General features: G+C 47.1%; 1 protein-coding gene across 4 annotated transcripts in view; it reads right to left on the bottom strand.

Moving 5' to 3' along the window:
- The window catches only part of CASZ1 (castor zinc finger 1), a 93,941-nt gene that overhangs the window by 27,530 nt on the left and 52,907 nt on the right, over positions 1–13,504 (bottom strand). For all 4 annotated transcript variants that reach the window (XM_086764598.1, XM_086764600.1, XM_086764597.1 and 1 more), the window contains 5 exons: positions 13,208–13,276; positions 8,269–8,359; positions 6,027–6,191; positions 3,331–3,503; positions 1,707–2,575 (listed from right to left, as the gene is read on the bottom strand). In XM_086764598.1, the coding sequence (XP_086620724.1) occupies positions 1,707–2,575; positions 3,331–3,503; positions 6,027–6,191; positions 8,269–8,359; positions 13,208–13,276 (1,367 nt within the window). The remainder of the gene's footprint in view (positions 1–1,706; positions 2,576–3,330; positions 3,504–6,026; positions 6,192–8,268; positions 8,360–13,207; positions 13,277–13,504) is intronic.

Raw genomic sequence — 13,504 nt, forward strand, 5'->3', positions numbered from 1 at the left:
AAAGTTGTCCAGGCTATGGGCCCTTTAAAGGAGAAGGGCGGAAGGAGCGTGGGGGAGACCTGATTCTCTGCACAAACTGTCATAACTAATTTGCGGGGCTGCCTCTTAAGCGTTTATTAAAGACTCTGTTAATGCTGAGGCAATGTGGCAGCTTTCGACTGCTAGTCAAGCCCCCTTTCCCGTCCCCAATCCCAGCGTTGCCGTAGCGACAGCGATGGCCCGCCACTGCGCCTGCCCAGCAGGAGCATCTGCCCTGCCGGGGCTATCGAAGGTGACAGCCAATGGGACGGGTTCAAACTGCGCGACCCCTTGCCACCGCCATCACGTTGGCCCCTACAAAAAGGGGGAATAATTCTTTTTTTGGGGGGGAAGGTTTAGTGCTGAGCCCATGAAAGAAAAATTCAAATTAAAGGAAGGGGAAAAAGAGGAAAGCGGAGAAAACAGGAAAACAAATTAAAAAAAAAATTAGGAAGAACAGCAAAGAAAAAAGGAGGGAAAAAAAGTTGCTGACAGGAACATGTCTGCAGAGCTTTTTTCCACAATCCCCAAGTGACTAAAATATTAATTTACCCTCCGGCAGTACAGCTGACGGCGAGCTGCTTCTCAGACAGCAAGTGGCATTTTATTAAAAAATAAAGGAAAACAGTTCCCTCAATGACCTTTCTCTGCTTTAGGAAACAATTTTTCAAATAATAATTTTAAAAGTATGTGAAAGTTCCCCTCCCTCTTTAATCAGATCACTTTGTCCTACTCCCTCGTTTGCGCTCGGGTAGGAGGGAACACCGGCAGCACCCACACACGCTTGGGCCAGCAGCCTCCTCCGGCCTTTCCGTGCCCCGGGGAAGGAGGCTGTGGGGTAGCCCAACGCCATGGGGTGCTGCCAGGCAGAGCCTCCTCTCCACGACCTCACGCTGCCCACCATGAGCCAAGCGTGTTGAGCAGGAGATGGTGGAGGTACCCTGTGCTCTTGAGGGAGCCCCACGTCCCTGCTGGCAGGGCTGGGCACAGGCAATGACCTGCTCCAGGTCTAGGTGGCACCAGGAAGAGCTCCGGGCTGCCTCTGGGGACTTCTCATTCCCATCTTTTACCCACCCCTCAGGGAGCTGCAGGGACAGAGAAGCACATCTTGCAAGAACTGAACAGGAGAAAGGCCCGGTTTGTGGACTATACCAACAGTGCCTTCAAATCCACAGCTGGGACAACAGAGCTGGAGCACAGAACCCCAGATCAGAAAACCAACTGGCAATGAGCTACAGGATCAACAGCACCAGGCCCAGCTAAAACTCACCACAGCCTGCAGAAGAGTGCTTGGGCTGCTGTATGGCCTGCAAGGATTGGCCAAGCGTTTTCTTCACGTCCATTTTCAACACAGTGTCTCTCTCTTTTCAGCCTACAGCAAACTCGGCAGCGCACACGGCAGCACTTCCTTCAGAGCTGGGAAAAGCCCACTCTGTGGGCAAAACTGCGTTTCCTGCCTCTCTTCTGGCCATGCGGGTACAGCCAGGCTCCACAGGAAACCACGCCAGGACTGCCCTCTTCAAGCGTTAACTGGACATGACCCAATTTATTCTCCCATTTATGTTCCTGTACTACCTCCTCCCCACCTCCAGTCCCATAGACAACTGGGTGGCTTCTCATTTGCTCCTCTCCAAGTCATCAGGCTCCTCTTCCTCCCACCACTAGCACAACTGATGAGGGTAACTCACCTGCTTCCAGTGCCACAGAAGGCTTGAGCGCAGCTGCTGCCAGCCTGGCCATCATCGGGGAGATTAATCCCTTGCTAGCAGAGATCCTTTCCATTATAGATGCCGCTGGAGCTGGAGAAGAAGTAGTCGCTGGCTCACCAGATCCTGAAATGGCCTGGGATGAGGAATCTGTAGGAGCAGATGATGTTGGATTGGTGCCAGAAGAACCAGCAGTCATCAGATTAGCCGAGCTGGCAGGAAGTGGCGTAGAGACCCGACTGGGGATGATGGGGAAGAAGGATCCAGCTGTTCCAGGAAGTGCTGAGTTGGAGAGTGCCAGGGCCAAGGGTATATTGCTGGGAAGAGCCTGGGAGAGCAGGCCAGAGATCTTGGTGGATGGTGTCATGCTGTTGGCAGACTTGCTGGCCTGTGAGGAAGCAAGCTCAGCAGCAGAGGAGGGTGCAGCTGGGACTATGAGAGAAACAGAAGACTGTTGACTGGTGGGGGAGGCACTCAGGCTGGAGTTCTTTGAGCTCATAGCGGAGAAGTCAATAAGGTCATCGTTACTGGACTCCTCTTGCTCATTATCCTTGGACCCCAGGAGAGAAGCAGGCAGGCCCAGCACTCCTGAGCTCCGGATGTGCCGGCGCTCATGTTTGCGTTTATGGGAGGTCATCTGGCTGGTGGAGGTGAAGGTGAAGCCACAGCCTGCCCTTATGCAGTGGAAGTGGTTGGTGGCCTTGCTGTAGACACAGCCCTCATACTTGCATTCCTCATACTTGTAAAACTTCTTGAAGCCATCCTTGGCATAGGCATCATCTTTGATGTGGTAGCTCTTGTGCTTCTCAATGTCACACTTGTTCTTGAAGGTGAATGTACACCCAGGTCGCCTGCAAAGGCATCGAGGAGGAGAGGGTGGTTGGCTGTGTGGGCTAGGAGCGCAAAGCAACTGCTGTCACCTGCCTCCCTCTGGGATAAGAACCAGGGCCAGTATGAGACAAGGGCCCTTGCTGCAAAGGGGCTGAGGAGCTTTATGCGTGTTAACCTGGGACGCCAAGGCAAGCCAAAACGCTGCCACGTGAGAGAGCTGGGAAGCTCACTCCACTCCAAGGAACAGCCAGAATAACATGGGGAGGTAGGCACCCACCACTAAAAGTTCCAACCAAAACAGCAGCTAAAGAGGACTAAGGTACGAACTGTGCTTTCCTGCCCTTCCTGAGAACACGACAAATCAATAGAAGACCATTTGTGTACAGAAGACGGAGTCTGGCCTTGAAAGGGATGAGCTAGCTGACTGCTGGCTGGAGAGAACTCCAGCATGGAAGTGCCATTAGCAGTGTATTAATGGCCTACTTCAGTCAGATTCTGAAGAGCACTGTGATCTCTTTCCCAAATGATTCTAGGATATATTCTCTAGGGGGTACCCTTTCCTCAGATCACACTCCTGCCTTCAGAGTGGTCTGTGGCAAGATCCTGGAAATCACTTCTGCCTTGGAGCAAGAGTTCTCTCCAGAGCAGAGCTGAGAAGGTCACAGCAGGGAAAATCAAGTCCCTCTGTATACTCCTCAATTTATGACTTGGCAGAAGGAGGCAAACAGACCACGCAACTCTGAGGCAGGATTCCTCCCCTTCCCTGCTGCCTCACCTGCAGTGGAAGTGAGTGGTTTTCTGCCCATAGAACTGGCATTCCACAGTGCCGCAGTCCTCCGTGGCACGGAACCGCTGAAATCCGTCGTTGATGAGCTGTGTGTTCTTCTTGTGAAAGTTCTCATGGGTCATCACATCCGAGGTGCTTGTGTAGACCTTGTTACAACCCACCTATCCCAGGCCAAAACAGGGAGTCATCAGCACAGTGTTTTAACACTCTACCATTATTACCAGCAACAATAAACACATGAGCAGCACACATACATAATAGTTCCATTTGTGCACTTCTCCTAGGACTATTAAGTCATCTCTAGAGCAGCTGTGAAAAGAAGTCAACTCTGGCCATGAAAGAGTAAGGAAAAAAGGGGAGGATGCAAAGGGATAAAAGACCAGCCACAGATAATCATGCCTGCTTAGGGAGGCAGTAGGCAGGGTTCCTGCTCTTGCGGAGAAAAGAACAGTGACAGACGCCATTCCTTTTTGTTATCTTGGAGCAACATGGAACGAAGTAGGACTTTCATCTATTTGGGGAATACAAAATTGAGTGGGAATGAGTTATTTACCTCTTTAGTGCTTCTGAGAGGTAAGGCAGGGTGGTGCAACATGAGGCCAGTCTTTTGAGCTTGTAATATATGGGTTTTCTAGCAAAGCACAAGCCCTGTGTTCAGCTGATCTTAGCAAACCAGTGACTTTTTTTCCCCGTCACTGCTCAAGACTACCACTTCAATAATTTTAAACTCGTGCAGCAAATGGGAATGGTGTGACGAGGAGGGAATGCTGAAAACCTGCCTTCCTCTGGGTAAAGCGGGCAACTTTGCCATATTGAGTAAAAAAACACTGGAATCTGAAAACGTCCTCAGCCCCGCTGAGGGCGGATTTTTTTTTTTTCTTTTCTTCTCTAGCACAACGTGTGCCAATGCCTGCACCATCTCAGAAGTGAAGAGAACGAAAACACCACCTCTTAGTTCAGCCCAGGTTGATTCAAACAGGCAATAACAAAACCCATGACAAATACCCAGAAAAAAAAATAAAAAGCATCTCCAGCTATTTCCAATATAAAAGAGCCTCTCTCTCTGCACACTGACACCTTGAAAAAAGACAGACCCTGCACAGCATTAAAAAAAAGAATTAAACAAAAACCTCCTTAGGAATAATTTGCAATGCAGCTCTTGGTGCTAAAGCCTAAAAAAATGTCAGTTTATATAAACAACTAACTGAATTTTATCCACACCAATTATGGACATAAAGGAAAAAAACCCCATGAGATGGATGGCACAAATTCTGCCATTTAAGCAGTATTTTCTTTAATTGGGAGTTTATATTCAGACACCTTTCCTGTACGGCACTGCTTACATGGGCATTATTTTACTGGAAGACAGTGGGCACACGATGGAATTACCCATATATAGTTGCATAAATGAGGGTCTCTATTCAAACTTGGATTGACTTAAAGCTGTGAAACATTCCTCGTACGCTAAAAAAAAATTAGACAAACCCCATCCTGGTCAATTGGAGAAACTGAGCAATCAATATTATGGAAGCATAACATAAAATGTCCTCATGAGAAAGTCACATGAAGTTCCCAATTCATCAAACGCTGTAAGCACATGCTTAAACCGGCCCCTATTCAGGACAGTACTTGACGGCATGCCTAACATCTAAGCATGTACTTAAGCCCCATTGACTTCAGAAAGCTTACCTGACTTCAAGTTAAACATACGCTGAAGTCTATCCCAGCAAAGCATGTAAGCATGTGATTAAGGCCTTGTGACTTTAACCGGGGTCTTAAACTGCAGAGACAGGGCAGGAAGTTGGACTTGAGTTTTCCAAACAGAAAAGCTTTCAGCAGGGGTTGCCCGATTGTTCTGTTTGTAACTACAGCACAGTCTCATGGCAAAGGTTTAGGCCACAATTCTAATGAAACAAGTGCATATCAAACCCTCTAATCTGAAGAACGATCAGGGTAAGACCCAAACAATCTGGTGTGGCCATGTCTAAAACCAGTAAAGGCATCACAGTTACACCTACGCAGCACCTCCAACTCTGGCTACGCTGCTGTTGAAGCCTGGCTGGCTCTTGCAACAGGGCTCCCAGCCCAAACCACAGACAAGTGAACTCCAGTACCACTGGTGAAGGAGATGGAGAACCAGGGGTGTTAAGTTTAGATATGTGACACTGAAGTTTAATTACTTTAGAAATTGTTTATGGAGGGAATTAGCCCAGTGTTAATGGGCAGATGTGTCACAGGAAAGTCTGATTTCAAGGGAGTGACAGATCAGATCTGGGTAGAGGCAGTGCAGTGGCATCACAAAGAAGTCCCCGAATCTCACAGAACAGGACTTATTTGCACAAGTAAAGGCCAAGGCTGTGAGAAAACCTTGAGACCTGCTTTGCCTCACTGCGTGCATAAAGCTTCTAAAAACAGAGAATGGTGCTTCCCTTCACCCTTACCAACACTTGGCAGGGCAAGCGCAGTGAGGACAGGGCACAGACTCTTCAAAGAGGTTTCTGAATCACAAGTGAGCAAGAGAGGCTATGAATGTTTGAGATGTTGCCCCTTTGCCCTCTGACAAGGAAGTGCTGGGCTGCCTGAACTCAAGAATCCTTTCAGTGCACCCCAAAACGGACACAGCTCAAACAATGGCTCTTAATTTGCCTGGTATGCTACCATCCATTCCCCAGCCCAGCTGTTACCTGCATGCAGTGGTAGTGTGTGCTCTTCCCGTTCAGGTGGCAGCCGTGATAGTACACGCTACAGTCATCCAAGGGGCTGAAGCGCATGAAGCCGTGCTGGAGGGAATTATCACGTTTCTTGTGCATGTTGTAATGCCGAATCACATCCTGTTTACTAGTGAATCTCTGGAGAGATACAGAGACAAAGAGTGAGACACACGTGATGGGAGTGGGTGAGTAATCCTGGGGGCAGGTTTGTTTTTTTGGTTGTTGTTTAAACTTATGGTACCAGGAGTTTAAAGCTCAGCAGTGATCACCTCAAGAGAGTCAGATTAAAGAGGAACTATGCGCACGTATCTTCTTGGTAAAGGGAAAGTATATACACATGAAAATTGTAGAGTAAACATGACAGTGGGGTGATGTCCAGAATACGCTCCCTGCAGCTTTAAGACTGCAATTCTTCTAACATAATTTTAGCTGCTACTATCTCAAGAACTGCTATAGTTAGAAAGCAAACCAGTGAACTAAACAGCCTACAAGAGAGCAATGCAAGCTTCCAAATCACTCACTGTACTGGTTAGCAAGACGCTGGCTGTCACATTCATGCCTGACTAGAAATTGGGAAAAACACTCTGCTTTTTTATAGTATCTTCCCATTGTAAGTCTTCTGCCTCCCCTAGAAGGCAGGATGGTTTTGTTAGGAAAACAAGGACACAGAACTTTCTTCCAGTCATGGAAAAAGATGGTAGTCAGGCTTAGAGCTAAATCTGTATGACCAGAGTAGCCTCTTCATCCTCTACCTACTTGAAGTAACGACGGGGTACCCCACTGTCAAAGCAGGCTAAGTGCCTTTAAAACGAAGCTTTTCATTTCTATTTCCCACAGACATCAATATTTAACAGTGAAGGTGGGAAAGTAAATCTGATTTTTTTAAAAAAGAAATCAATATCCATTTATTTTGAGGAGTAATTGAAAAGGCCTGTATTCTAATGTTTAACAACTTTTCTAGTCTCCCTCATAGGAAACAAATGATTATCACTTCCACTCTTTCCTTCTATAATATCAATCCTGATCAATCTTGCTGGAATTGGCACGGGAATATATGGATATAGATTTCAACAGGAATCCCTTGGAGGCTGGAGGTATGATTTCCCAGGGCGTACATACAGGATTGCTATTGCCAATCATCGTTAATTTGTGCCCACTTATTACAGAGCGTTACTTATTCTAAAATATATCTCAGCCGTAAAATAATTTGCATTTTAAAAAGCAGCCTAAATCCTTATTCCCTGCGAGACCAGACAGCTCCTTTGCAAGCAGCTTCCAGATTCCTTAGGAAATAATCATGAGGCCAATCATTATAATAGGTTTTTCTGTCTTTCCAGCCTTTGTGTGTCTCTCTTTCTGGTGCAGATATATCCGTGTCACAGTTGGGACAGACGCATCTCCATTACCAGATGCTGGGCTAGGAGGACCACTACACGCATCCCAGAGACAAACTCTCCTTTGATCAATAGAAACCCGCAGTCAAGCTCAGCAGATCCAGATCAGCTTCCTACGCTGTGGTCAGGCTCATTCCTCTGAGACTCAAAGGGCTCCTAGGGTAGAGCTGAAGTTGTGTTTGCTGCACAGCGTAGGAAAACTCTGGGATTGCCACTTACACACACGCAGCCTGACCACAGAAATGGCAGTGCCAAACTCACAGACCCGGGAAGAGGGTAAACAAACACAGCACGTGACTCGGCTGGCTTGACGTCGCTACCCTGGCAATCCTCCCAGTAATTACAGCATCGCACATGCTCCTGCCCCCACGCTTTCCCCACAAATCCCAGCCTGCTGCTGGTCTTACTGGGTGTTTTGTTGCAGATACTGCTGCTACAATGTCACTGGGGCAGCAGGAGGGAAAGAGACAGACTAACAGATCAGCATTCCCTCGTTTCAGGCACAGTTCTAACACAGCAGAATTTATTCTCTTGGTTTCACTGATGTAAATCTGGAGTAGTTCCCACTGTCTTCAGTTGATCATATTTTGCTCTTTGTTATAGTGGTTTGGGACTGGTTAAATGGTGCTAGATTGGGTTAAAAGGGAACCAAATAGGATTCTAGTAAGTTCAAAATATATTCTGCCCTCTTTCAAAGCAGAAAAAATGAAGAGGCATGTGCATGCATGAGGGAGGAAAGCCCAGGAGGACAAACACCTCCCTCAGGTTGTTCCCCTTTACATTCAGGTAGCTGTGCTGATAACTTTTTACCATTCTTTTACCTGGTAGTTGCACTCTGGGTCAAGGCAGTGGTAATGTTCTCGATACTGGTATGCACAGTGTATATGTCCACAGTGCTGACTGCCAGAGAACCTGCACACATGAGAGGAGGGCAGAAGAAAGAAAGGGAGAGAAAATTAAACAGTGTCCTGACAATAGTGCCTATAAGGTACAAATAAAGTAAGTCCCATTCCTGCTTTCATCCTACATGTTTACGGCATTAAACCCCATCTCCTTTATCCGCTGCAAGGATGGTGACCCTCCCGCATTCCTTTTCGTATTTGTCACTATTTCAAGGTGCTTCTGGAGCAGGATCGTTCAGCTCTTGTACCCCCCTAATCTGTCCTTCCCTTTGAAATTCATCTCCATTATTTAAGTTGCTTACTTGGGGAAGAGTAAGAAAGGAAGGTTCCTTCAATCAAACAGCATACAATTCTAAAATTCTAATGTGGGAGTTCAGACACCACAGCAACAAGTTTCAGAAATCTCTGATGCCAAGAGACAAATAAACATCAGTCAAATATGGATTCTAAATTTTAGGTATATGTCCATCTAGTAGGACCTCAGACAAGCTCAGGCACTCATTTGTTTGTATGAGTTATGTCTCAAGACTATTTTTAATCACAGTATGGTACCACACTACAGAGAAGATTGCAAACCAGTGGATTAGATGGTAAGCCACACAGATAGAAGATGAGCACGGCAAGATTATGTAGGAACTTTCAATAAGATAGATCAATGGAAAGATAGGTGAGATGGAGAGACAGATCAACAAGAACAGAACAAAGCGTCACAGGCAGACCATCTCATCTCAATCCTGTGCATGCAATCTCCTCCCATGCACAGCAGCCCCGCTAATCATTATTTTCCATGTGGATACAGTATTTGCTCACATCAAAAAATAGCACAATGCAAAAGCACAGGGTTTTCAGCCTGCCTTTGAGTGCAATTAAACGTAGGACACAAGAAGCTACAGCCAACACCATGCAGCTAATCCATTTCTGCAGGCCAGCACTGAGCATTCCACACAGCCAACCTGGAAACTCCTGACATACAGGGTGGGGAAAAAAAAAAACAAACAAACCAAAACCAGAAAGCCATATAATATCTACATACAAACAGAGAGTACATAGAAGTTATTGACAGATAGACACAACAGTAACTGGCAAAAGGGGATGCTCCAGTAATGGGCTAATGAGTGCAATGAACCCTGATGTATATTCTAGAGGAGCCTAGAGGAGTCAAAGAGCTTGAAAGGCAAAAGCAGTGGAGAGAAGGGGACTCAGAGGGGAAACATTCAAAGATAAAGCACCATCTGCTCAAAGGTTCCTCACGTCACTTCGTACTAAACACAGCAGGAGTGCCTATGATAAAGGGCAGGGGAAAGAAACAAGGAAGGGCAACGGGTAAAAAGGAAAAAGGAGAGGAGTGAGGGTACGCTGGGGCAAACAAGGAATGGAGCAGGACCAGGGAAGATTATGGATCATCATAAGGTGAGGTAACGCTAAGCTACAGGACAGAAAAAGCTGGGATGAAAACCTGTACTAAATAAGGCTTTTCCGATGCACAGTAAGGAAGAAGAGGTCAACTGTGGAGACAGCAGGGCCTCTAGGAGATGGAAAGGGGACTTAATTGACAGAAAAGATAGACATTGCTAAAAAATTAAATGACTTCTTTGCCTCAGCATTCACAAAGGGAGACAGGGACAGATGCCAGGAGCAGACATGCCTTTCCCTGGGGAAGGAGAAGAAATACTGCAGGAAATCAGGATCACGTCAGAACAGGTGATTGAGAAACTGGAACAAACCTCAGCAGCGGAGAAGAAACAAACCACAAAGCAAACAGCAAGGCTGGCTACACAAACAAAGGTGTGGAACTGAAAGCAGAGGAAGCGATTCCTGCTCAACACCTGGGCAACTGTGAGGCTAGTAAGGCTAGTGCAGGGCACAGGCAGCAGCCTGCGTCACCATGGCATGAACCAGGACCATACAGCTTGGCAGCAGATTGAACTGGTCCTGCTAGCCCAGGGCTTTATGTCACCACCAGCAGCTTTAAAGGAAATAAACTGCTCCGTGGAAAGCTTCCTCCCTATTCCACTGATGAGATGGCAAGGAGAGAGTAAAGGGCTGGAGAGCTGCGGAGCACAGGCCAGGCAGAGAGAAGAGGAAGACAAACCTTGCTGACAAAACATATACTTTTGAAGCAAAGCAGTCTAAAATATTATTGAAAGTGAGGACGCACATTGACCAGAGATGTCAGCTGCAGTAAAAGAAGGGCCAGACACCAAAGAGATCTGACATGGAATGAGTTACCTGAAGCATCCTGTCAGGAGTAACTCAGGGCTCAGCTTTACAAGCAACAGCTAAACAAGCACTCTAGCACTTCAAGCTCCTACCCTCCCTCGCACGCGCCATAGAAAGGTGTGTGCGTGCGGTGTCTACGGCGCAGGAAGGGAGAGGCAAGTGCTCTACCAAACCGCGCGCTTGGGGAAGGAGGGACGCAGCAAGCACAGCACCAAGGGGAAATTCTGCTCTTTCAGTCTGTGAGGTTAGGCTCCTAAAGGGTTATATTTATCCTGTGTTTCTCCTGACACTTGAAACAGTTCAAAGCTATTAATTTTTAAAGCACAGCATCTGTTTAGGTTTTTCATAACAGGAAAGCTTACACACCGCACACTCACTTACACGCACGCACACGTGCACATTTACATGCGCACACTCTCAGGTACATCAACACCCTCGTCATTTGCATGAACGCACCCACAGTTACCACGCACACCACCAGACACAAACACACACCCCTGAAACAAACTCACAGACCATTTAATCACACTGCTATGCAAATCCAAACTCTGAAATTGTCCGTACAGGCACATAGATTCATTTTCACAAGAACAACCCCCTCCCCCTTCCCCTACTTTAATCGGTTCACTTTTTTTTTTTTCTTTTTTTTTTGCCAGAAAGAACTAGTCTTGAACTGGCAAGACTTAGAAGGAAAAACCAAGATAAATAAATAATAATAAAAATAATAAATAAAGAAGTCAGCATGCTTAGAGAGTGTTTACAGACTCATTACCCTGTAACGATGATGTGAAAGAAGGAAGAAAAAAAAAAAACCCACCCCAATTACAAGGGGGGAGGAAACCCACATAGAAATAAATATTTAAGCAAGTGCTGCCAGAAGCACCATCTGCTGAGGCACTAATAATAATAATAATAATTTTTTCTGTGGTCTTTTTTTTTTTAATTATAAATATACAGGGGGGAAAAACAACCCAACCCAAACTAGCTAAGTAAGAGGTTTTGTTTTGTTGTGTGAGAGAATGGATTATCCCTGGGCAGCTTTTGGCAGTGGCTTTGGCAAACTCATTAAGCTAATTATGCAGTACAGACATAGAGTGTCATGTCTCTCTCCCCCCACCCCTTAGTTTTAAGGCTTTAAACTGTTTTTAAAATTGTGTGTAAATTGAAGGGAAGTGGCTGTGCTGCCAACGGGTGGCTTGCAGAGCATTTTAAGCAGGATGTGGTGTCCCTTAGCTATCTCACAAGCCTCCCTCAGTCACCTGCCTGACCCAGGGAAGGGGCTTGCAGAGCGCTACGAGGAGTGGATGTGGGTGAAGTGTTTACACAGCTCTCTTCCTCAGAGGGGAACCGGGGACAGAAAGGGTGGCATCTCCTCTCTCACTGCAACCTCTGCGATTCCTGCAATCTCTGCAATAAAAGCGTGCTGCTCCTTCTGCCCGATGCAAAAATAGGTTTAAACCCCTGCTTTCATTCCGCTGCTCTCCCAGGAGGCAGCGACTTGCCGCACGCACTAGAGGCATCGCTGCTTGAGGAGCTGCCTGTGGTGGTGCAACTGTCCCCTCTTCCAGTATGGTCTTCCGCCCACTTCTCCTACATGAGGGATTTGGGCAAAAGGGATGGAAGGGAAATCACCTCTCGTTCCACTCTCCAGCTAGGGAGAGCACTGTTCCCACCTTTTTCCCTGCTGATGCGCCAAGATCTTCCCTTGCACCTTCCTAGCAGCTGACTGCCTCCACAGAGAGACTGGAGACCCTGGCAAGGTGGGAAAGCACAGCACACATTTCCCTCCCCTCTTGTTAATAAGCGCTCAAGTGCTGGTGGGAACAAACCCTTCAGTTTTATCTCTGGAGAGAAGTGTTTGCTTGCTTCCCTGACTGGTGTCTTTCTGGATACACGGGGCTTTCGTAGTGAGCTTCCTCACAGCACAGATGAGGGACTCAACAGGCCAGGGCAAAGGCTGATGAATCCTTTACACCGTGAGCGATAAAACAGGAAGGTGTTACGCAATAATCTCCTCTGTCTCACTCTGTCTCACCACAACAGCCTTGGGCTCTTTCTCAGCATCGCTCATTCCCAACCTAAGCTTGCCCAGAGCTGTGATAAGGTGCCCTAGTCTCCACCTGATTCAGCCAGGGTTCCTCATATAAATGAGCTGCCAAATATTCTAGGACAAACATCCCACATTGATGCCAAGACCTGCCTAAACTCCAGTCATTTGTGAATTCCTCCAGCCTAGATTCTCAGAGGCGAGATGTTCTCCGCTTGGCTCCTGCAGGCACTGGACATGGCAGGGGAAAAAAGCTGGAGAGAGCACAGCAACGGACAGAAAGAACGACAGTCAAGAGACAGCACTCCCATTTAAATCCTGGGCTTCTGCAGTGAAGCATTTTTCCACTATTTGTCACAAAGTCTAACAGCTCTGGGGAGCCGCGCACGCTCTTGGCATGCTTGTACACCTCTCACAGCTACTGCTCTCCCAAGCAGGGGAACGGAGCAAGTACAGATGCCAGAGGGAAATGGAAGTGACAATGACTGGTTTAAACACTTGATGCAGATGGACAAGACCTCATCTCTCCCACTGCCACTCCAGCCTCTGACTCCCAGCCCTCTCCCCAAGAAAGTTAAGAGTTTTGCCTACCTGGCAATATACTTCTGGTAAATATTTACGTCTTCGCTGACAGCTGGTTTGTCAGTGGGTAATCCATTCCTAATGAGAAACACACAGAGCAGAGCTGGTTAGCAGGCAGAACAGGGTACAGTCTAACTTCTTCTTTCTCTCACACCCCAGGGATGCACCAGGAGAGAGGGCCCATGGAAGAGCACCCAAAGACAACGGTGATTTTAACCTCCCTCCCCCTTATCCTTCAAATCCTGTACCTTCTCTTCCTAAGGAACCAGTCCACCTACCACCTCTCCTGTATGTTCCCTCTTTGCA

The sequence above is a fragment of the Chlamydotis macqueenii genome, chromosome 21 (assembly GCF_036417535.1).
Source record: "Chlamydotis macqueenii isolate bChlMac1 chromosome 21, bChlMac1.mat, whole genome shotgun sequence".
NCBI lineage: Eukaryota > Metazoa > Chordata > Aves > Otidiformes > Otididae > Chlamydotis > Chlamydotis macqueenii.